A 23,787-nucleotide genomic window follows, 5' to 3' on the forward strand; every position below is an offset into this window, starting at 1 on the left:
TAATGAGGTTGGAGGAGGTACATGTGAGCCTCTGTCCCACCTTCATCCTCAACGACTTCTTCATCACCCGTGGATTGGACTTCTTACTGCTCACAGAATCCTGGCTTAACCCTGGTGAGCTTGCTCCACTCGTGGAACTCTGTCCTGATAACTGTAACTTCTTCACCTCGCCTAGGCTCTCCGGACGCGGTGGGGGCTTAGCCACTGTGTTTAAGAAACATTTCAATTGCCGCCTCCTGAACGCTGATCATTTCTCCAGTTTCGAGGTGCAACTAATTAAAAGTAGGCCTAGCCTATCCCCTCTTAATTGTTCTTGTGTATCGCCCACCAAAAATGCATAAGGACTTCATCACCCAATTTGCTGATCTGATTTCTAGCATTCTGCCCAAATTTGACTGGATCATGATTCTTGGTGACTTTAATATTCATGTTTGCTGTCCCACTAAGCCTCTTGTGAGTGAATTTATGCACCTGGTTGAGTCCTTCAATCTGACTTCACACCACGGGACCTACTCACAAGTTAGGCCATACTCTCGACCTAGTGTTATCGTCCGGATTCCCAATCAACAACATTGAAACTACTAAAGCCTGTCTATCGGACCACAGCGCTATCATTTTTGACGCATCTCTGCCTTTATCTCCCGCAAAATCTCATCTCCCTGTTCGCTACTCCCGCGACATAAATTCATTGACTGCCAGTAAATTCTCCGAGGCTCTCACAGTTGCCCCCAACATCTGCACTATTGAGGCCTCTCCCCCCCATCTCAGCACTGAGGATCTCGCCTCTTTATTTAATATCACATGCTCTTCCATCCTGGATTCTATCGTTCCCCTTAAAATGAAAAAGCCTAAGCCCAAAGGTCGGCCGTGGCTCAATGACTCCACCAAAGCCCTAAGAAGGGAGTGCAGAAAATCAGAAAGGAGGTGGAAATGTGACAAACTTCAAATTTCCTTCGAAATTCTGAGAAACAATCTTCTCAAATACCAGGAAGCAGTAAAGTCTGCTAGAGCACAATACCTTATTTCCAAAAACTCTCATAACTCCAAGGTCCTATTTAGAACAATTACCTCTGTCATATGTCCCGCCCCCAGTACCAGCTTAGTTGGGTCCCCTGCTAAGTGCGAAGAATTCGCTAAATTTTTCACCAACAAAGTTGAGAACATTAGAATGAACATTTCCCCTCCCACCCGTGACCTAGCTGTTTCACTAGTCTGTTCATCTAAATTGGACTGCTTCCAACCCGTCACTCTATCCTCCCTTGCAAAGCTTGCCTCCGCTATGAAACCTGCAACCTGCCTCCTTGATCCTGCCCCCACTGCCCTTCTGAAGGATGTCATTGCAATAGCCGGTCCCAGCATCCTCTCTATTATCAACAGTTCTCTGGCCACTGGCACTGTTCCAACCAGTTTCAAGCACGCGGTGGTCCAGCCCCTACTGAAAAAACCTAACCTAGACCCCACCTTGCCTAGCAACTACAGACCCATTTCCAAACTGCCATTCCTGTCAAAAGTCCTTGAAAAGGCAATTCTAAACCAATTAGTGCCCTACCTGCACCAAAACACCATCCTGGAAAGTTTCCAGTCAGGTTTCAGAGCCCACCACAGCACAGAGTCTGCCTTGTTGAAGGTACACAACGACCTGCTTCTCGCCATCGACACCGGCGACTGTGCAATCCTGCTCCTTCTCGACCTCAGCGCAGCGTTCGATACAGTGGACCACACCATCCTTATTGACCGTCTCCGGTACACGGTTGGCATTGATGGCACTGCCCTGAGCTGGTTCACTTCGTACCTCAAAGATAGGAGTTTCGCCATCAACATAGGCAGTTATTCCTCTGCTCCAGCTAGCCTCTCCTGCGGAGTTCCACAAGGCTCCATCCTAGGCCCCATTCTCTTCTCTCTATACATGCTCCCCCTTGGCCAAATCATTCAAAGGCACGGCATTTCTTTCCACTGCTATGCCGATGACACTCAGCTTTACCTCCCCCTGAAACCCAACAACCAGTCAAATTTAAACAGCCTCTCACACTGCCTTGAGGACATAAAATGTTGGATGGCACAGAACTTCCTCCAATTAAATGAGAGCAAGTCTGAGGTCATCCTATTCGGCCCCCCCGACTCCATCAAATTGATAACAGGCAGTCTTGGAAGTCTATCCTGCCTAGTCAAACCGCATGTCAAAAACCTCGGCATGATATTTGACTCTGCATTAAAATTTGATAAGCAAGTCAATGCTGTGGTAAAAGCCAGCTTCTTCCAACTTCGAACCATAGCTAAAATCAAACCTTTCCTCCAATTCGACGACACAGAAAAAATCATTCACGCTTTCATTTCCTCCCGCCTAGACTACTGCAACTCCCTATACACTGGGATCAGCCAATCTTCCCTGTCCCGCCTGCAACTGGTCCAAAACGTCGCAGCGAGACTCCTGACGGGTACCCGTAAAAGGGACCACATCACCCCGATTCTGGCCTCTCCACTGGCTCCCTGTATGGTACAGAATCAACTTCAAGCTCCTCCTATTCACGTATAAAGCCCTAAATGGACACTCCCCCCCCCCCCCCCCCTACATCAAAAATCTTCTAACCCCCCTCTCTAACTCCAGGTCCCTCAGGTCGGCCGACTTGGGGCTACTCACTATCCCGCGGTCTAGGCTTAAGCTCAGGGGTGACCGCGCTTTTGCGGTTGCAGCTCCTAGACTGGAACAGTATCCCTCTCCCCATCAGAACTGCCCCCTCCATCGACTCCTTTAAGTCCAGGCTCAAAACCTATTTCTACTCCCTAGCGTTTGAGGCTCATTGAGGAGGCGCTGTGAACTGTTTGCGTGCTACTGTATGTTTCATTTTTTTTCCATTGGAACCTAATCAGATGTACAGCACTTTGGTCAACGTGGGTTGTTTTTAAATGTGCTATACAAATAAAATTGACTTGACTTGACTTGACCTGAAAAGGCTGTTGGAATCCCCTGGATGGAGTCAAGGATGGAGTTATAAGAACGCATGTTGTATCGCCTGTAGTTGCGGGGAAAATACCTAGGGATGCGGTGGTTTGGTGGGAAGGGATGAGTGAACCAAAGTTGTGGAGGGAGCGGTCTCCACGGAAGGTTGAAAGGGGTGGAGATGGGAAGATATGATTGGTGGTGGGATCATGTAGGAGGTAATGGAAATGATGTGTTGGATGCAGAGGCTGGTGGGGTGAAAGGTGTGGACCAGGGGAACTGTTGTTGCATGTGGGTGGAGGGGGAGTGAGAGCAGAACTGCAAGACACTGATCTTTGACGTTCCCTAAAGAATGAGGACATCTTGGATGTCCTGATATTGAAAGATGCACTTGGGAGCAGATGCTGCGGAGGAATTGAGAGCAGGGTGGGAAGAAGTGTCATTCATGTAACTGGGAATCGGTAGGTTTGTGACAGATGTCAGTCGATGCTCTGTCTCCACAAGTCAGACAAATCAAGAAAGACGAGGAAGGTTTTAGTTTTAGACATATAGCATGGAAACAGGCCCTTTGGCCCACCATGTCCGCGCCAACCAGTGATCCCTGCACTCTTTAACAATCCTACACACACTAGGGACAATTTACGCATACACCATGCCAATTAAACTATATCCTGGTACGTCCTGGAGTGTGGGAGGAAACCGAAGATCTCTGAAAAAACCCATACGGTCATGGGGAGAACATACAACCTCCATATAGTCAGCACCCATGGTCGGGATTGATATGAGATCTCCGGCGCTGTAAGGCAGCAACTCTACTGCTGCGCCACCATGCTGAGATAGTCCAGGTGAATTTGAGAGCAGGGTGGACGTTAATAAAGTCCATGAGTTCTGCAAAGGTGCAGATTATCTGACTCGGTCCACACCAAAGTAGACTGATGAGAGGTTGATGAAGGTTTGATAATTCCCATTAGTCTGCTGGAGTAGACGTATTAAGATATGAATGAGGGTAGAAAGTAACGATGATAAAGCTGTTTGTAGGGTGAAAATGAGAAGCTAGTGCGAATTGGGTAGGGGAGGGATAGAGTGAGAAGGAATACCGGGGCTACCTGAAGTGAGAAATCAATATTCATCCTACTGGGTTGTGATCCACATGCAAAGGCCTGTTTTCTTTATCATTGTTTCTCTTTTTTGTATATCTTTAATTCATTGTTCTTTATCTCCCCACATCGCCGTCTATATCTCTCATTTCCCTTATCCCTAACCAGTCTGAAGAAGCGGTCTCGACCCTGGAGCTTCTTTCCAGAGCTGCTGCCTGTCCCGCTGAGTTACTCCAGCTTTTTGTGTCTATCTTCGGTTTAAACCAGCATCTACAGTTCCTTCCTACACAGTTATAATAAAAGCCGGTTACTGATCTTGCAGGTGCAGCGGTAGAGGCCTCTGGGTAGTGTGGAGCAGAGGGATCTAGGAGTGCAGGTGCATGGTTCCTTGGAGGTTGAGTCGCAGATAGATAAGGTGGTCAAAAAGGCTTTTGGCACTTTGGCCTTCATCAGTCAGAGTATTGAGTATAGAAGTTGGGAGGTCATGTTGCAGTTGTATAAGATGTTGATGAGACTGCATTTAGAATATTGTGTTCAGTTCTAGGCACCATGTTATAGGAAAGATATTGTCAAGCTTGAAAGGGTTCAGAAAAGATTTACGAGGAAGTTGCCATGACCTTAGGGTGTGAGCTATAGGGAGAGGTTAAGTAGGCTGGGTCTCTATTCCATGGAGCGCAGGAGGATGAAGGCGTGATCTTATACAACATCATGAGAGGAATAAATCGGGTAGATGCACATAGTCTTTTACCCAGAGTAGGGGAATCGAGGACCAGAGGACATAGGTTCAAGGTGAAGGGGAAAAGATTTAATAGGAAGCCGAGGGGGAACTTTTTCCACACAAAGGGTGGTGGGTGTATGGAACGACCTGCCAGAGGACTTGGACTATCCCATCATTTAGGAAACAATTAGAGAGGTACATGGATAGGACAGGTTTGGAAGGATATGGACCAAGTGCAGGCAAGTGGGACTAGTGCAGCTGGGACACTGTTGAACGGTGTGGGCGAGTTGGGCCTGTTTCCACACTGTATCACTATGATTCTCGTTGGAAGGTTATGGGCTGAGAGAAGAAACAAGGGGAGTGGAATGAATAAGATTGAGAACGCTCGTTAACTATGGTGGAAAGAAAGCCATGGAATCAGCGGTGTGAAAACTCAGTCACAAAAGTAACCATGTGGAAACATCCTTCAGCTGGCAGAGTTTGTACCAACCATTGAACACTCATTTTTACTTGATTGGTTTGGCTTTGTTATTGTCACGTGCATCAAGATTCTGTGTTAAACTTTATTTTGCATGTCAAATCATGCCATCCATGAATTAAAATGACATACAAAGAGGAAAATTAACGGTACAAGATAAAGTGTTACAGTGTAAGAGTAAGGTGTTTTATTGTCATATGTCCTGAAACATCAATGAAATTATTACTTGCAACAACACAACAAATATGTGAACATCATACGCAGCAGACACCACAATAAACAACAAAAATAAGTTCAAGGTTTCAAGGTCAGTTTATTGTGCACACCCAGAAACCTGAGGTTTTTGACGCTCTACCACTGATCCGTTGATGAAGACAGGTTTGTGAATCATCGGCCTTCCACTTCTAAAATCAACAATCAATTCCTTGGTTTTACTGATGTTGAAACATAGAAAAATGAGTGCAGGAGTAGGCCATTCGGCCCTTCGAGCCAGCACCGCCATTCAATATGATCATGGCTGATCATCTAAAATCAGTATCCTGTTCCTGTTTTTTCCCCATATCTCTTTGAGAGCAAGGTTGTTGTTGGTCAGTCAGATGATCAAACTCCCTCTTCACTTATCTATTTAGAGATAAAGTGCAGATAAAAAGTGCAAAGGTTGCAACAAGGTTTTATTCTCAGTCATTGCTTGTTAGCTTATACTATTCATCAAGACATTAAGAGCAATACAGTATATAGTAATCCATTAATTTACCAGTTTGCACAATTTGAGGATATGGGAGGAAACTGCAGAACTGAGATGAAACCCTCATGGTCACAAGGAGAATGTGCAACTCCCCATGGACAGCCCCAGAGCTCATGATTGAATTTGTGTTAGGGGAGCTTAGAGACAGTAGCCATGGGCAGCACAGTAGCGCAGCGGTAGAGTTGCTGCCTTACAGCGCCAGAGACCCGGATTCGATCCTGATTACAGGTGCTGTCTACTGTATATGGATTTGTACGTTCTTCCTGTGACCTGTGTGGATTTTCTCTAGGTGGTCCAGTTTCCTCCCACACTCCAAAGATGTACAGGTTTGTAGGCAAATTGGCTTGGTATAATTGTAAATTGTCCCTAGTATGTGTAGGATAGTGTTAATGTGTGGGGATTAGGAGGTGTCCGCAGTCCTTGGGAAGAAAAAATAAACAGGCGCACAGGTAGCATAAGAGCTCAACATTATGCCAGGTTTAGAATTCATTAAGATAGGGAGAGGAAGCCTCTGGTTGTGGTATTATATGTTGGGATCAGAAGGGAAAAATGTATCAACTTCCATCTAGACAGGTTCAGCTCTCGGTATTGAACTCAACAATTTAAGCTAACCTCTCCAGTTTGTGTCAGAACAGTGACATGGTTCTGGAGCTGGTGTCTTGCAGCTCCACTGGTAAGGGTTCAGTTCTGACCATCAGGTCTGTCCGTGTGAAGTTTGCACATTCTTAGTGGGCGTTTCGCACAGATGTTGTGGTTTTAAATACAGTTGTGCTTATAGGCTAATTGGCCACTATAAATTGCCCCTAGTATGTAGGGAAGTGGTAGGATTCTAGGTGGGTATTGATGTGAAAGTGGGGGGAAAAATGGGGAAGTCTTGCACTGTGTCTTTTTGAATAAACCAGCATCTGCAGTTCCTTGCATCGCCATCTGTTGATAATCGGGACCTTACCTCTGACACTCACAACAGACCGCTATCCTCATCTCCAATAGAGTAACATTTATTTTCTCCTCAGTCTGAAGGGTCTCGACCTGAAACGTCACCTATCCATGCTCTCCAGAGATGCTGCCTGACCTGCTGAGTTACTCCAGCACTTGGTGTCTTTTAAAAAAATAAAACTAGATTAACATAGATACAATGTTTGACGTAGTGGGTTGAAGGGCCTGTTTTCATTCTGAACCACTCTGAAACTAAACGTCTTTCTCCACAGATGCTGCCTGGTTTGGTATGCATTTCCACCCATAGTAGTGTCCTTTATCACATATTTCCATGATTGTTTTATTCTCCCTTCTTTCCTTGTTCATCACTCTCTGTGTATACTTCCTTTATTCAATCATTATTAATAGGTTGCTTTCTGTCATCTTTACACTTTAGAGATACAGCGTAAAAACAGGCCCTTTGGCCCACCGAGTCAGTGCCAACCAGCGATCACCCCATACACCAATACTATCCTACACACCAGGGACAATTTTCAGTTTTTAACCGAAGCTAATTAACTTATAAACCTGGAAGTCTTTGGAATGTGGGAGAAAACCGGAGCACCCAGAAAACCCCCACAGTCACAGGGAGAGCCTACAAACGCCGTACAGACAGCATCCGTAGTCAGGATCCAACCCACATTTCTGGCACTGTATGGCAGCAGCACCATCCACTGTGCCACCGTGCCACCCCATTATTGCACGTCTTTGGCATCTGGACTCTCCTGGTTTCCACCATATCACAGACAGCTCTTTATTCTTTCCATTACACTGCACGTTTATTGTATCATCAACTTTAGTTAGTCACAACCTTTCTTTATCACATTTACCATGATGATAAAATTGTGCCTTGTTAATAATCTCAAATTTTTTCCCAATAATTTTCATAATGTGCTAGGCTGACTGGTCTATCGTTACTTGGTATATCCCTTCCTCCATTTAAGCCATGGCACCATATTAGCACTCTCCCAAGCCTTCAGTGAAAAGCTAAGATCTAAAAATTCTGGTCAGTTTTTCCAAGATTACTCCCTTTTTAAAAGCCTGCGCTGTATTTAATCTGGGTCTATCAGTTTACCCACTTAAATTTTCCCCTCTTTATACCTATCAGTTCTGAACATTTGTATTCCTCTGTTCTCATTCATCTTGCTTTGTTTAAACTCTTCCAGACTGATCAGCAATGATAAACGCCTTCTGCAGCTTCTCTCAACAATGTATTATTCAATTTCTTGATCTCCATTTCCTTCCCCCGCCACCATTGATGGCACTGCCCTGATGGCACACAAACATAACAGCACATACATTTTGTTTCCTACCTCAAAAATAGGAGTTTCTCCATCAACATAGGCAATTATTCCTCTTCCCCAGCTAGCCTCTCCTAAGGGGTTCCATAAGGTTCCATCCTAGGCCCCATTCTCTTCTCTCTATACATGCTCCCCCTCGGCCAAATCATTCAAAGACACGGCATTTCTTTCCACTGCTACGCGGATGACACACGGCTTTATCTCCCCTGAAACCGGTCAAATTTAATCAGCCTCATGCACTGCCTTGAGGACATAAAATGCTGGATGGCACAGAACTTCCTTCAACTAAACGAGAGCAAGTCTGTCATCCTATCTGCCCCCCCCCCCCCCGACTCAATCAAAACGATAACAGGCAGCCTTGGAAGCCTATCCTCCCTAGTCAAACCGCATGTCAAAAACCTTGGCGTGATATTTGACTCTGCATTAAAATTTGACAAGCAAGTCAACGCTGTGGTAAAAGCCAGCTTCTTCCAGCTTCGTACCATAGCTAAAATCAAACCATTCCTCCAATTTGACGACATTGAAAAAATCATTCACGCATTCATTTCCTCCCACCTAGACTACTGCAACTCCCTAAACACTGGGATCAGCCAATCATCCCTGTCCCGCCTGCAATTGGTCCAAAACGCCGCAGCGAGACTCCTGATGGGTACCCGTAAAAGGGACCACATCACCCCGATTCTGGCCTCTCTCCACTGGCTCCCAGTACGGTACAGAATCAACTTCAAGCTCCTCCTATTCACATACAAAGCCCTAAACTGGCTTGCCCCCCCCCCCCCCCACCATATCAAAAATCTTCTAACCCACCACTCTATCTCCAGGTCCCTCAGGTTGGCCGACTTGCAGCTACTCACTATCCCGCGGTCTAGGCTTAAGCTCAGGGGTGACTGCGCTTTTGCGGTTGCAGCTCCTAGACTGTGGAACAGCATCCCTCTCCCCATCAGAACTGCCTGCTCGATCGACTCTTTTAAGTCCAGGCTCAAAACCTATCTCTACTCCCAAGCGTTTGAGGCCCTCTAAGGGGGCGCTATGAATTGTTTATGTATGTGCTGTTATGTTTGTGTGCCTTTGTATGTTCGTTCTTAGTACCTGAACTGGTGTACAGCACTTTGGTCAACGTGGGTTGTTTTTAAATGTGCTATACAAATAAAATTGACTTGACTTGACATAATTTCAAACTATTCCTAGTTCTGAAGAAAGATTATCAATTCTTACCACTATCTCTGCAGATGGTGCCCGACCTGAACATTTCAAGCATCATCTGCTATCATTTCTAATTTTGAGTTTAATTTGCAGCTGGAATAACTTCAAAAATCAAACTAGTTCAAGAATCTCAACTAAATATGAATCCTAATTGTAAAACCTTATTCTAAACCTCCTGGAAAGTCCATATGGAAAGACTTTAATGTTGTTTACCAATAAACATGACTAAAGGGAGAGTCTTCAAAAATGCAACTGAGTTTTACTAATTAGTTATATGATGACATAAAAGAAATTATGGGAAATGAAATTTATTCTATAGAAGAATGCAGCACAGTGGTGCAAGGGCGGTGCGGTGGCGCAGCGGTAGAGTTGCTGCCTCACGGCACCAGAGACCCTGGTTCGATCCTGAATATGGTTGCTGGCAGTATGGAGTTTGTACGTTCTCCCTGAGACCAAGTGGATTGTCTCCGGATGCTCCGGTTTCCACCCACACTCCAAAGATGTACAGGTTTTTAGTACCTCTTGTAAATTGTTCCTAGAATGTAGGATAGTGCTACTGTACAAGGTGATTGCTGGTCGGCATGGACTCGGTGGGCCTAGGGGCCTATTTCTATGCTGTCTAAATGTGGAGGTAATCTTCAGCTATTGAACAAAAACTGGCAATATCAAAGGGAGATTGTTGGAGTTTATCAACGCCATACAATTGATCGCTAACTGTTGTTGCTTTACCATTCCAAACAGTTTACTGTAAATAAACATGGCTGGTACAAGTACTGGAAATCTAATTTGGTAGCAGTGAAGTGCCAGTATCACAGAAAGGCTGAACAGACAATATTGTGCATTAATATTCTTAAGTTTTAATCCAATGGCCTCATTTTGCACTCATTTTCTTTTCAATTGACCGCAATAAGAAAGAAAATGTACCAGTTTAAAGGACTGCCCATTTTCTATCACACATTTTATACTACAGACCGCGATGTCCAAGCATTTACAACGTAATCTAATGGAAGGAGAATGTGATAAAAGCAAAATCCACTAATTTCAGCTAAAATAATAGGTTAATAATTTTGAATACAGAGCTGTGCAAGTTTCTTACAATCCCAATCAATTGAAAAAACTTCAAGTTATAATACTGAACTATCACTGTCGATAATCCAGAGACAATTTTACACAGTAAATTCCAAGAATAGTATATTGTATTGTGGTAATGATAATCCCAAATCGGGGCTAACACACACCCAACACACACAAAGGCAGGTCAGTGAATACTCCAATATATTCCGACAGATCCACTATAGAAAGTAGACACAAAATGTTGGAGTAACTCAGCGGGACAGACAACATCTCTGAAGAAGGAATGGGTGACGTGTCGGGTCGAGACCCATCTTCAACCCCTTCGGGTCGAGACCCGTCTTCAACCCCTTCTTTGAAGGGTCTTGAACCAAAACGTCACCCATTCCTTCTCTCCAGTTATTCCACCTTTTTGTGTCCATCTTTGGTTTACACCAGCATCTGCAGTTCCTTCCTACATTGTAGAAAGTATCCTGACGAGTTATGTCTTGGCTTGGTACGGCAATCCCAATGCAGTGATGGTCTCAGCCCTCCCCCCTATCAAAAGCATCTACATAAGATTTAATTAAATTAATTTAAATCGTTGAAAACATTAGGGACGCAGTGGTGCTGGTATCCGATGGGCCCGGTGATGGACCACACATCTCCGTCCTCCATACAGCTGGCAAACTCCTCTTTTGTCTCTACATATGCGTCTTCCATCAACGTCTTCAGCATCATCTTGTTTGGTCGTCCCGGGTTCCTTCTTCCATGGGTGGGTTCCCACAGCACAACCTTGTTTTCTGGCATTTCTGGATGGCGGTGGCAATGACCAGTGAGCCTCATCCTTCTCGACCTGATCTTCTCGGTCGGGGGTGGAATCTCCCCTTAGAGCTGGGCGTTGGTGGTGTGATCCCTCCAACTGACAGTTTGAACCTTTCTGAGCATTCGGGTGTTGATACCATCGAGAGACTTGGACAGTGCTCGAGTGAGAGTCCATGCCTCACGCCCGTACAATATTGTCTCTACAGTTGCATAGAATCTCAGTTTGAGACCCTTAGACATCCAAGACATCCAGATTTTCCCCATGGCATTGAGGGCTTTCCATGCGAGCGCTTTCCGGACCTTGATGTCATTCTCCGAGCTCTGCATCCTCGCTCCCAGGTACTTGAAGTCCTCCACTTTCTTGAGAGATGCACCACCACTGGTCTTAAGAGGCTCATGGTCACCACCGTTGAACGCCATGTACTCCGTCTTCTTGGCATTGAGGTGGAGGCCCACTTTCTCGCACTCCATCTCGACCCTGCCGAGCAGCTCTTGTGCTTCCCCAACTTGGACTGACAGCACGACGATGTCATCAGCGAAGTCGAGGTCTGACAAGTTGACTGACTCGATTCTTCTCGAACGCCTTGGGGTGGTTGTGAAGCCGAGGTCCTCGTGTTCCTTGAGCGCCCGTCTCATTGCATAATCAAGGACAATGACAAAGAGAAAGGGTGCCAGCGTATCTCGCTGTAAGACCCCCCGCGAGGATTTAGAACACTTTGCTCTCGCCATCCGGGGTGACAACCTTGGCCATGGTGCCCGAGTGCGTGCCCTCAATGGCTCTCGGGACGAGGAGGGATACCACAAGCCTTCAAAATTCTCATCATTTTGCATCGATCAATCGAGTCAAACGCCTTCTTGAAATCAATGACCAAGGTCAGCTGGCAGGTTGTTATTCTTCACCTCCTCAATGATTCTTTGGAGGCAAAGATCTGTGCATAGGATGCTGCCTCAGAAGGCGACATGTATCGTCAAGGATTCTCATCTTCCGGGCCATGCCCTCTTCTCGCTGCTACCCTTGGGCAGGAGGTACAGAAGCCCAAAGTCTCACAGCACCAGGTTCAGGAACAGCTTCCTTCCTACAACTATCCGACCTGCACAACCCTAATCCTACTTTGGCAGCAGAAACACTGGACCACCTCTTGCACTACCATGGATTTGTTTTCTGATAATGTATTTTGTAGCGTGTCTTGTCTTTTTGTAAGGTCTTATTCTTTTCACTAATTTGTAGAATGTGTAATTCATCTATAATTTGTTTTTTTTGTGTTTTGTCTGAGTCTATGTGCATGTGATGTTCATTGTACCTGTATCTCACCATACTAGGACAATAAATTTGGGACAATAAATATAGGACAATAAATAGCCCTGGACTTGAATTCCAGAAAATACCAGCTCATGTTTTGAGAATTTGGATTTGGATTTTTACAAAAAAAAAAGTCTCAATAAATAAATTAGTAGGTGAAAGCATCTTATGTAGGGATTAGATAGTTGTAAAAACACAGACGATTATTCCACTTCTAGGAGGAAGTCTTGCCATCCTTACCAAGGCCGATATATACGCCAATAGAGACACAAAATACTGGAGTAACTCAGCGGGTCAGGCAGCATCTCTGGAGAAAAGGAATTAGGTGACATTTCAAGTTGAGAACGCTGACCTGCTGAGTTAGTCCAGCATTTTGTGTCTCTTCAGTGTAAACCAGCATCTTGTAATGTCCCGTCAGATCTGTTAGTCTTGTGTCATGTTCTGTGTTTAGATTCTCATTTCAGGTCCCTTGACTTCCTGCCATTGTAATTGTCAGCCCCGCCTTGATTGTTTCCACCTGTGTGCCCTTACCTCATGTATATATAGTCCACGCCTCCCTTTGTCCTGTGCCAGTTCGTCTTGTGATTCATGTGCTCTGATTCACGTGCTCTCGGTCGTAGTGTAGCTAGTAAGTAATGTTTGTAACTAATGTTTTTGTAGCTGAGTAAGTTTAGAGTTTTTGGTTCGAATCGCAGTGTTCTTTAATGTGAAAATTAAAGAACGCCTTTATTTTCTCCAAATTGACTCTTGTGTGTGAGTCGTGCGTTTGAGTCCAGTTCCTGTGTGCCCCAGAGTATAACAGAACGAACTGGCCATAATATGGACTCAGCCGACTCTAAGATTTGGAAATCAGCCCTTGCCAACCAGGGCACTAAGATCCAGCACCAGGAGGAGCAGCTGCGCTCAGTCAGTCACGGGGTGCGCGAGCTGAACGATAGACAAGGCGAGTTCCAGTCATCAGTGATGACCCAGATTAACCACCTCGCTGTACAACTCCATCAGGTTCTGGCTCGTCTCGACCCAACTTCGGCAGCTTCTCCACTGGCTCACGTTGAACCTTCAGCCGGCCATCCGCCTGCTGTTCCGGCCACGCCTGCAAACCCCACGCTGATTCTACGCCTGGCTTCACCAGATAAGTTCTCTGGAGAATTGTAGATCATTCCTTGTACAATGTGATCTCCACTTCAAGCATAACCCTGCACACTTCCCCTCAGACCAGGCCAGGGTAGCATTTATTGTGTCCCATTTGACGGGACGAGCCGCAGCATGGGCCACTGCGGAGTGGTCTCGGGGCTCCACAGTCTGTCAGGATCTAGACCTCTTCCAAAGAACATTTAGCAGTATTTTTGATCACATTTCCTCTGCTAAGGAAGCTTCCCGAGTCTTACTGCAGCTAAAACAGAACACTCGCCCAGTGATAGACTATGCCATTGACTTCCGAACCCTTGCAACAGACAGTGGGTGGAATATGCCTGCACAAGTGGATGCATTCATGAATGGGTTGTCGGAGGCTATAAAGGACAGACTTTCACCTTTTGAGTTACCCAGTGATCTAGAGACATTAATTACCAGGGCTAATCGTGTCGATAACAGGATAAAGGAAAAGGAAAGACACCAGGCTGCTGATCGTCCTCCCAATCGCCAGGGGCGCTCCTCTGGGTCCTTCACACCGAAGAAGTCATCGTTCCCTGTCCATCGCTGGCCGGAGAAAACAGCGTCCTCTCAGCCGTCGGAGGAACCCATGCAGCTAGGACGAACCAGGCTGACTCCGGAGCAGCGACAGCGCCGCCTGAAGGACGGAGCCTGCTTTTACTGCAGTCAACAAGGACACCGTCTGGCCGACTGCTCGGTAAAAGGGGTGGCTCACCAGTGAAAAGGAGGACACTGGTGAGCCAAGTCCCCGTTTCGGACTTACCTCCTCGACCTCTGACACAGGCCACCCTCACTCTGAATCAGCAAATTGTGACTCGGGGGGTTTTGATCGACTCCGGAGCCGACGAGAGTCTCATGGATTGGACTCTAGCTCGATCGTGTAAGGTTAAATCTGTGCCCTTGTTGCAACCTATTGTGGCGAGCGCTTTAGATGGACGTCAGTTGTTTGAGATAACTCATCGTACAGAACCTGTCAAAGTCATGTTCAATGCAAACCATGTGGAGATAATGTCTTTTCACTTGTTTGACTCAGCTCAACATCCCTTGGTCTTTGGTTTCCCTTGGCTGCAGAAACACAATCCTCAGATTGATTGGCGATCTGGTAAGATCAGATGATGGGGGGTTGAGTGCACACAATCATGTCTTGTTGAACCAGTGAACAAAGGGGTGAGTTACGGGAAGATCGGGGCGGTTTTGGGAATAAATGTTCTTAAATCTGAAGAAATAAAGATTTCTAATGATGATGATGACTATCCCGATCTGTCGAAGGTTCCACCCTGTTACCATGAACTGAAGGAGGTGTTCAACAAGTCCAGGGCCACCACCCTACCTCCTCATCGACCTTTCGACTGCGCTATCAACCTGCTGCCGGGGGCCCCTATTCCCAAGGGGCGACTGTACTCCATATCCGGCCCCGAGAGGAAGGCGATGGATGAGTACATTGAGTCCTCCCTGAGGACGGGCATTATTCGCCCGTCCTCCTCGGCAGCAGGCGCGGGGTTTTTCTTTGTGGGCAAGAAAGATGGGTCACTTCATCCCTGCATAGATTACAGCTTCCTAAACGAGATTACGATCAAGAATCGTTACCCACTTCCTTTGATGTCTTCTGCTTTTGAACTGTTGCACAAAGCCAAAGTATTCACTAAACTAGACTTAAGGAATGCATACCATCTAGTGAGAATCAGAGAGGGGGATGAGTGGAAAACTGGGTTTAACACCCCTAACGGGCACTACGAGTATTTGGTGATGCCGTTCGGGTTAACCAATGCCCCCGCAGTCTTCCAAGCTTTTATGAACGAGGTCCTCAGGGAATTTCTCAATGAGTGTGTTTTTGTCTACCTTGATGACATTCTTATCTTCTCTCCAGACATACAGTCTCATGAGCGTCATGTCAAGTGTGTGTTGCAGAAGCTGTTAGCTAACCGTCTGTATGTGAAGGCCGAGAAGTGCGACTTCCACGCAGACACAATGTCCTTTCTGGGCTACATTATATCGGCCGACCACATCCAGATGGACCCTGGTAAGGTCAGTGCGGTGGCCAATTGGCCCACCCCCACTAACAGAAAGAAGGTGCAAGTTTCTCGGATTTGCAAACTTTTACAGACGTTTTATTAGAGACTTCAGTGCTGTTGCTGCTCCTCTGCACTCTCTCACGTCTTCCAAGACCCAGTTCCAGTGGAATCCTCAGGCCGAAGCCGCCTTCCAGCGCCTCAAAACATTGTTCACCAACGCTCCTGTTCTGACCATCCCAGATCCCCAGAGACAGTTCATTGTGGAGGTGGATGCCTCCAACGAGGGGATTGGGGCGGTACTTTCCCAGAGAGCGGAGAAGGACAACCGGATTCATCCCTGCGCCTACCTGTCACGTAAGTTGACCCCAGCAGAAAAGAATTACGATGTCGGAAACAAAGAACTGCTGGCGGTCAGAGCCGCATTGGGGGAGTGGGGGCACTGGCTGGAGGGGGCCGAGCAGCCTTTTCTGGTATGGACAGATCACAAGAACCTGGAATACATCCGTAAAGCCAAGAGACTCAACTCACGTCAGGCCAGATGGACTCTGTTTTTTAGTAGGTTCAACTTTTCTCTGTCTTACAGGCCCGGTTCCCAGAACACAAAACCAGACGCCCTGTCCCGACTTTATGACCCTGAACCTGATACCAGAGAACCCGAACCCATCCTGCCACTTAACCGTGTGGTAGGAGCGGTGTCTTGGCAGATCGAAACAGATGTGAAGCAGGCTAATGATGAGACTCCAGCACCGAGTGGCTGTCCTACTATCTGTTTGTTTGTTCCTGTGACATTGCGCCCCCAGGTAATCCACTGGGCTCACACGTCCTTGCTCACATGCCATCCAGGTGCCAAGAGAACTGTTTTTGTGGTTAAACAGCGTTTTTGGTGGCCTTCACTTGAGAAGGATGTAGCTGAATATGTGGCCGCCTGCCCTGTCTGTGCAAGGAGCAAGCCCTCCAGACAAGCCCAAGCCGGCCTGTTGCACCCACTTTCAGTCCCTCAGAGGCCCTGGTCCCACATCTCTATTGACTTTGTTACTGGGTTGCCGGCCTCCAAAGGTAACACAACTGTCCTGACGGTGGTAGACCGATTTTCAAAGATGGTACATTTTATCGCTGTGGCCAAGCTCCCCTCTGCCAAAGAGACGGCAGAGGTAATGATGTCTCACGTTTTCCGTATCCATGGTTTCCCTACAGACATTGTCTCGGACCGAGGCCCTCAGTTTGTGTCCAAGTTTTGGAGTGAGTTTTGTTCCCTCATAGGTGCCACCGTCAGCCTGTCTTCTGGTTACCATCCGCAATCCAATGGCCAGACTGAGTGGATGAACCAGGAGCTCGAGACCTGCTTGCGCTGTCTGATCGCGCAGAACCAGACCACCTGGAGCGACCATCTCATCTGGGTCGAGTACGCACGCAACACGCTTCCTACGGCTGCCACGGGACTCACACCCTTCCAGTGTGCCAACGGCTATCAGCCCCCCATGTTCTCGGCTTATGAGGGTGAGGTGACGGTGCCTTCTGCCCACGCCATGATCCGACGCTGTCGCCGAATCTGGGATGGAGCTCGGAGGGTTCTACTCCGGGGTCAGTCCCGGATGAAAGCGGCAGCCGACCGCCACCGCAGATCCGCTCCGCATTATCGCCCAGGCCAGAAGGTATGGCTGTCTACAAAGGACTTGCCACTTCACGTCCACGCCAGAAAGCTGGCTCCAAGGTTCGTGGGTCCATTTCCCATTTCGAAAGTCATTAACCCTGTTTCGGTCCGTCTACAACTCCCCAGGTCATTAAGGGTTCACCCTACATTCCACGTCAGCAAAATAAAACCGGTCAAGGAAAGTGCACTCGTGCCCGCCTCCACCCCCCCGGCTCGTCGACGGTGGTCCGGTCTACACAGTTAAGGCACTTCTTGCAGTCCGCGAGAGGTCGCGGTCGCCAGTTTCTGGTCGACTGGGAAGGCTACGGTCCTGAGGAGAGGTGCTGGATTCCTGCCAGCTTCATTTTGGACAAGACTTTCATCATATCATCATATCATATATATACAGCCGGAAACAGGCCTTTTACAGCCGGAAACAGGCCTTTAATCAAGGACTTTGACAAGACTCATCCTGACCAGCCTGGACCATCAGGAGTCGGTCCTAAAGGGGGGGGGTACTGTAATGTCCCGTCAGATCTGTTAGTCTTGTGTCATGTTCTGTGTTTAGATTCTCATTTCAGTTCCCTTGACTTCCTGCCATTGTAATTGTCAGCCCCGCCTTGATTGTTTCCACCTGTGTGCCCTTACCTCATGTATATATAGTCCACGCCTCCCTTTGTCCTGTGCCAGTTCGTCTTGCGATTCATGTGCTCTGATTCATGTGCTCTCGGTCGTAGTGTAGCTAGTAAGTAATGTTTGTAACTAATGTTTTTGTAGCTGAGTAAGTTTAGAGTTTTTGGTTCGAATCGCAGTGTTCTTTAATGTGAAAATTAAAGAACGCCTTTATTTTCTCCAAATTGACTCTTGTGTGTGAGTCATGCGTTTGAGTCCAGTTCCTGTGTGCCCCAGAGCATAACACATCTGCAGTTCCTTCCTACACATATACACCAATATACCGCACTGAGGCAATTGTTAATTGCCCTCTCAAATAAATCTCTAGGTTGAACAAAATTGCTATAAAGAACACCCTTCTGGAGTCAACCGATAGGCAATGAATGCTGAGCTTTTTTCCCCATGCTGCTTATATCCAGAAAATTAATGGAAAAAGATTTGTGATGATCTTACCTCCACTAATGGCATACAAATCAAATATTGCGTTACTGTTATTATCAATGTAAACTTTAAAAAAACTCAAATATGTTGACTGCATTTTCAGTCAAATTTTGTATGGCTGATCGCCTGTACCATTGCTGCACAAGAAAAACACAAACTCCAGAATGTAAAATGTTGTACAATATAAATTTTGTTCCACAATAGGATGAACTTCAATACAGTTGTTGTATATAAAGTAATACATTCCTATAACTCTTTAATGATTTGTAACTAAACTGTTTACAAGTAATGTTTTGGCATAGAAAAATGAAAACAATATTTGGCAGTGTAACATTCGAGAGCAATTCTGAAATTGCTGGACAATCTTCCATCAATGATAATATAACAAATGCACCAGAGACAGAAATAACTCTTTGTTTAAAACAAAAAAATGCAGTATTGGCTCCTTCCTCATTTTATTTTTACTTCCTCTTCTTCTTCGTCATCGTCATCCTCCTCCTCCTCATCATCATCATCATCATCATCATCGTCTTCATCATCATCATCATCATCATCATCCTCGTCGTCATCCTCCTGTTTTTTCTTACATACCTGTGGCTATATCCAAAGCAAAACAGATCATAGTCAATGCTAACATTGGTGCCGATATTTTATAACTCAGCAGTATTATATTTTATAACTCAGCAGTATTAAGTATTCATTCTCCAAAAACAAAAACATGGTCTCATTTCACCATAGAGTCAAGAGTCCACTGAAGAGTCAAGAGTCCACTTTAGAGTCAAGAGTCACGAGTGTTTTACTGTCATATGTCCTAAATAGAACAATGAAATTCTTACTTGCAGCAGCACAACAGAATATGTAAACATAGTACTCTGTAAACAAAATACATTACACACACAGACTCTGTCTGTCTGTCTGTCTGTCTGTCTGTCTGTCTGTCTGTCTGTCTGTCTGTCTGTCTGTCTGTCTGTCTGTCTCTGTCTCTGTCTCTGTCTCTGTGGAGGAGGAGGGGGTGGGGGGTAGGAGGGGCTGGGGCAGTGGGGGTGGGGGGGGAAGGGGACAGTGGGAGGGCAGGTGAGAGTGGGGGTGGAGAGGAGGGGAGGGTGGGGGAGGAGAGAGTGGGTGTGGGGTGTGGGGGAGAGTGGGGGTGGGGAGGGTGGGGACAGAGAAGGGAGGTGTGGGGAGGGGGGAATAAGGGTGGGGAGGGGGGAATAGGGGTGGGGAGGGGGGAATAGGGGTGGGGAGGGGGGAATGGGGGTGGAGGCAGGGCTGTGGGGGCAGGGGAGAGACGTGGGGGAGGGGTAGGGGGATGGGGTGGGTCAGTGGGGGAGGAGGGGGGGATAAGGGGGATTGAGTGGGGGGGGGGGGGTTGAGGGTGCTACCAATACAGGAGAGGCTTTGGGTCCAGAGCTCACTCAGTGACACCCTCTCCCCTTCCTGTTCCGCCTCTACGAGGAATGGGCCCAACGGGTCCACTTGGTCTAGTATATATATATATATATATATACACACACACATATATATATTTATATATACACACACATATATGCACACACACCTATATACACACACACACACATATACACACACACACACACACACATATATATATATACACACAAACAACAATAGTGCAACAAGTCAGAGATGGCCATCAAACAGAAATAGAATTCCAAATGTGTCTCCATTTTAAACATTAAATGTGTTTGATACCAGGATGTTTAATTCCCACATATCTCCCTTTCTCTCGTGTTCCTTCTGTTTGTTGACACATTTCTCTCACTGTACCACTACGGGTAGGAAGTCTGGAGAAATTCTGCACCCATTACATAATGTACAGTTTCCAATATCCGTTCACCCCCAATGCATTACCTTATACAAAGATAATTGCATCTTTGTCAATATTGTTACTCTGCTCTGATTTCTCACCATTTTGGAGATTATTGCAAGGAACTGTTTGTTTTGATGTTATGGGCAGGTTTCTGCATTATTCCTACAGCTATCCCCAGAATTGAATGTGATTCTGACTTTGGTATTTGCTCCCAACCTGTCAGGATGTTTGGATGGCACTTATCACAATTACTTTGAGCTACTGAACTTTTTCATTTATTCACAAAATGCTGGAGTGACTCAGCAGGTCAGGCAGCATCTCAGGAGAGAAGGAAACGTCACCCATTCCTTCTCTCCTGAGATGCTGCCTGACCTGCTGAGTTACTCCAGCATTTTGTGAATAAATACCTTCAATTTGTACCAGCATCTGCAGTTATTTTCTTACACGAACTTTTTCATTTTATTACTTCTTAGAAATTTTCCCATTCCAGTACTATTTATGTTACCTCTACTTAATAGGACACAAAGTGTGTCAGTACCTCAGCAGATCAGACAGTATCTCTGGGGAACATGGTGAAGTTTCGGGTCGGGACCCTTCTTTTGTGTGATAACGAGTATCTGCAGTTCTTTGTTTCTACCTCTACTTACTACTTGTTTCTTTTCAATTCGTTTTGCTTTATCTTTTTATTAGTTTATTTTTGGTTCTGAAATACTGTTCAATTTTTATGCAATTAATTTACTTCTCCTGTTTTCCAGAATGTGGTTGTAACAATAAAACGTAACAATAGAAACATAGAAAATAGGTGCAGGAGTAGGCCAATCGGCCCTTCAATATGATCATGGCTGATCATCCAAAATCGGTACCCCGTTCCTGCTTTTTCCCCATATCCCTTGATTCCGTTAGCCCTAAGAGCTAAATCTAACTCTCTCTTGAAAACATTCAGTGAATTGGCCTCCACTGCCTTCTGTGGCAGACAATTCCACAGATTCACAACTCTCTGGGTGAAAAAGTTTTCCTCATCTCAGTCCTAAATGGCCTACCCCTTATTCTTAAACTGTGACCCCTGGTTCTGGACTCCCCCAACATCGGGAACATTTTTCCTGCACCTGGCCTGCGTCCCTTTAGAATTTTATATGTTTCTATAAGATCTCCTCTCATCCTTCTAAATTCCAGTGAATACAAGCCCAGTAGATCCATTCTTTCATCATATGTCAGTCCCACCATCCCGGGAATTAACCTAGTGAACCTACGCCGCACTCCCTCAATGGCAAGAATGTCCTTCCTCAAATTAGACCAAAACTGCACAGAATACTCCAGGTGTGGTCTCACCAGGGCCCTGTACAACGGCCGTAGGACCTCCTTTCTCCTGAACTCAAATCCTCTTGCAATGAAGGCCAACATGCCATTAGCTTTCTTCACTGCCTGCTGTTGCTGCATGCTTACGTTCAGTGACTAATGTTCAGAATAGTCCAACAATAGTCCAATGTAGTGAATTTTTTAACCCAATGAGTATGCAATGGCCTTTCAAATTTTAATACAGAAAATGTATAAATCTCAAACAATAAGATTTAAAAATATTGACGTTGTTAACTTTGGGCATAAATGTAAAATAACTCTCTCTTACCTTCGAAGTTCCTGACGTCATTAGTGTTGAATTTGTTCCATTTATAACGTTTGCAGAATTGGCTGACACTATGCTAAGGCGAGCTTGATTGTCTTGCAAATGAAGTGCGTTCCTGAAAATCTACCAAAACAAGACGTTAATAGTCAATAGAAAACGCGTACAGATTTTGTGTTCATTCTTGCCGTTACTTTCCAATGTTAAAATAAAATTGGCACGTCTAAAGTATATTTAAATTCACAAACTAATTTAACAAAGATTTCTATGATACTATCTCCACAATATTTTGTAATTAAATTATGTCTGCTCCTATGAAAGTGTGTATTTAAAACTCTTGAAAAAAATCTCCGTCGTGCACCAGCAGAAATTGAAAACAGTGTTACTGTTTAAAAGCAGAAGGATTTTAATCTGTAGGAAGGAACTGCAGAGTCTTTTCTAAATTGTCTTCTCCCCTCTTTCCTCTTCTCAATAGTTCAGTTTAGATATACAGCGCATGAGCAGGCCCTTCGGCCCACCATGCCGATCAGAGATCCCCATACACTGGCACTATCCAACACACTAGTGGCAATTTACCAAAGTCAATTAACCTACAAATCTGCAAGTCTTTTGAGTGTGGGAGGAAACCGGAGCACCCGGAGAAAACCCACACGATCACAGGGAGAACGTACAAACTCCGTACAGACAGCACCCGTGGTCAGAATCGAACCCAGGTCTCTGGCGCTGCAAGACAGCAACTCTACCGCTGCACCACCGTGCAGTCCCAATAACTAGAAAATAATGTGCAGGACATTGTTTCTATTGAATTTCATTTTTATAATTGATATTTAAATGAATGGTTAATGTTATTGGTTGGAGGTGAAGAATTGACAGTTAAACTTTTACATAACAAGATGCGTTTTCACCACCCAAAGTTTAATGAATTGGATGTTTAACAATGCATTGGATTTTAGGACCCAAGATTACCTCAGGTGGATGAGAACTTTCATTACTGGCCAGCCTGCTTAATGCAAGATGGAAGATGGAAGCAATGTGATTATTTTTGTTAAGCATACTTAATTATAAATAAAGACTTTTATCTATGATTTCATTCAAAGCTAAGAAAATGTTTGAAGTATCGTTCTACATAACCGTAATAAATTGTAGGTCTAGTAAGTCACTCTAGAATTTGCGGACAATTTTACAATTGGCTTGTCATATTTAGTTTCTAAAATGGAAATTATCTTTGAGTTTAGTTTATTGTCACGTGTAGTGAGGTACAGTGAAAAGCTTTTGTTGTGTGTTAACTAGTCATCAGAAAGACAATACCGGAACAGTTTAATTTATAGTCATGTGTACTGCGGTACAGTGAAAAGCTTTTGTTGCATGCTAACCAGCCAGCGGAAAGACAATATGTGATTACAATCGACCCATTGGCAGTGTACAGATAGATACATGATAAGGGAATAATGTTTAGTACAAGGTAAATCCAGTAAAGTTCGATTAAAGATAGTCCGAGGGTCCCCGATGAGGTAGATAGTAAGTAGTTCAGGACTGTGCTCTGGTTGTGGTAGGATCGTTCAGTTGCCTGATACATGATTACAATTGAACCATCCAGTGTACAGATACAAGATAAAGGGAATAACGTGAATAATGTTTAGTGCAAGATAAAGTCCAGTAAAGTCTGATCAAAGATAGTCCGAGGGTTTCCAATGAGTCAGAGGATCTCCGATGAGTCCGAGGGTCTCCAATGAGTCCGAGGGATTATGTAGAGGGTGCTGACCACAGTACAGTTCCTGTCTACAGGATAGCTCAATCGAAA

General features: G+C 45.4%; 1 protein-coding gene across 2 annotated transcripts in view; it reads right to left on the reverse strand.

Moving 5' to 3' along the window:
• Nucleotides 1-18,736: 18,736 nt before the first annotated feature.
• The window catches only part of cibar1 (CBY1 interacting BAR domain containing 1), a 35,627-nt gene continuing 30,576 nt past the window's right edge, over nt 18,737-23,787 (reverse strand). For both annotated transcript variants that reach the window (XM_078397193.1, XM_078397192.1), the window contains 2 exons: nt 21,993-22,112; nt 18,737-19,134 (listed from right to left, as the gene is read on the reverse strand). In XM_078397193.1, the coding sequence (XP_078253319.1) occupies nt 18,988-19,134; nt 21,993-22,112 (267 nt within the window). In that variant the 3' untranslated portion in view covers nt 18,737-18,987. The remainder of the gene's footprint in view (nt 19,135-21,992; nt 22,113-23,787) is intronic.

This window comes from Rhinoraja longicauda, chromosome 4, assembly GCF_053455715.1.
Source record: "Rhinoraja longicauda isolate Sanriku21f chromosome 4, sRhiLon1.1, whole genome shotgun sequence".
Taxonomy (NCBI): domain Eukaryota; kingdom Metazoa; phylum Chordata; class Chondrichthyes; order Rajiformes; family Arhynchobatidae; genus Rhinoraja; species Rhinoraja longicauda.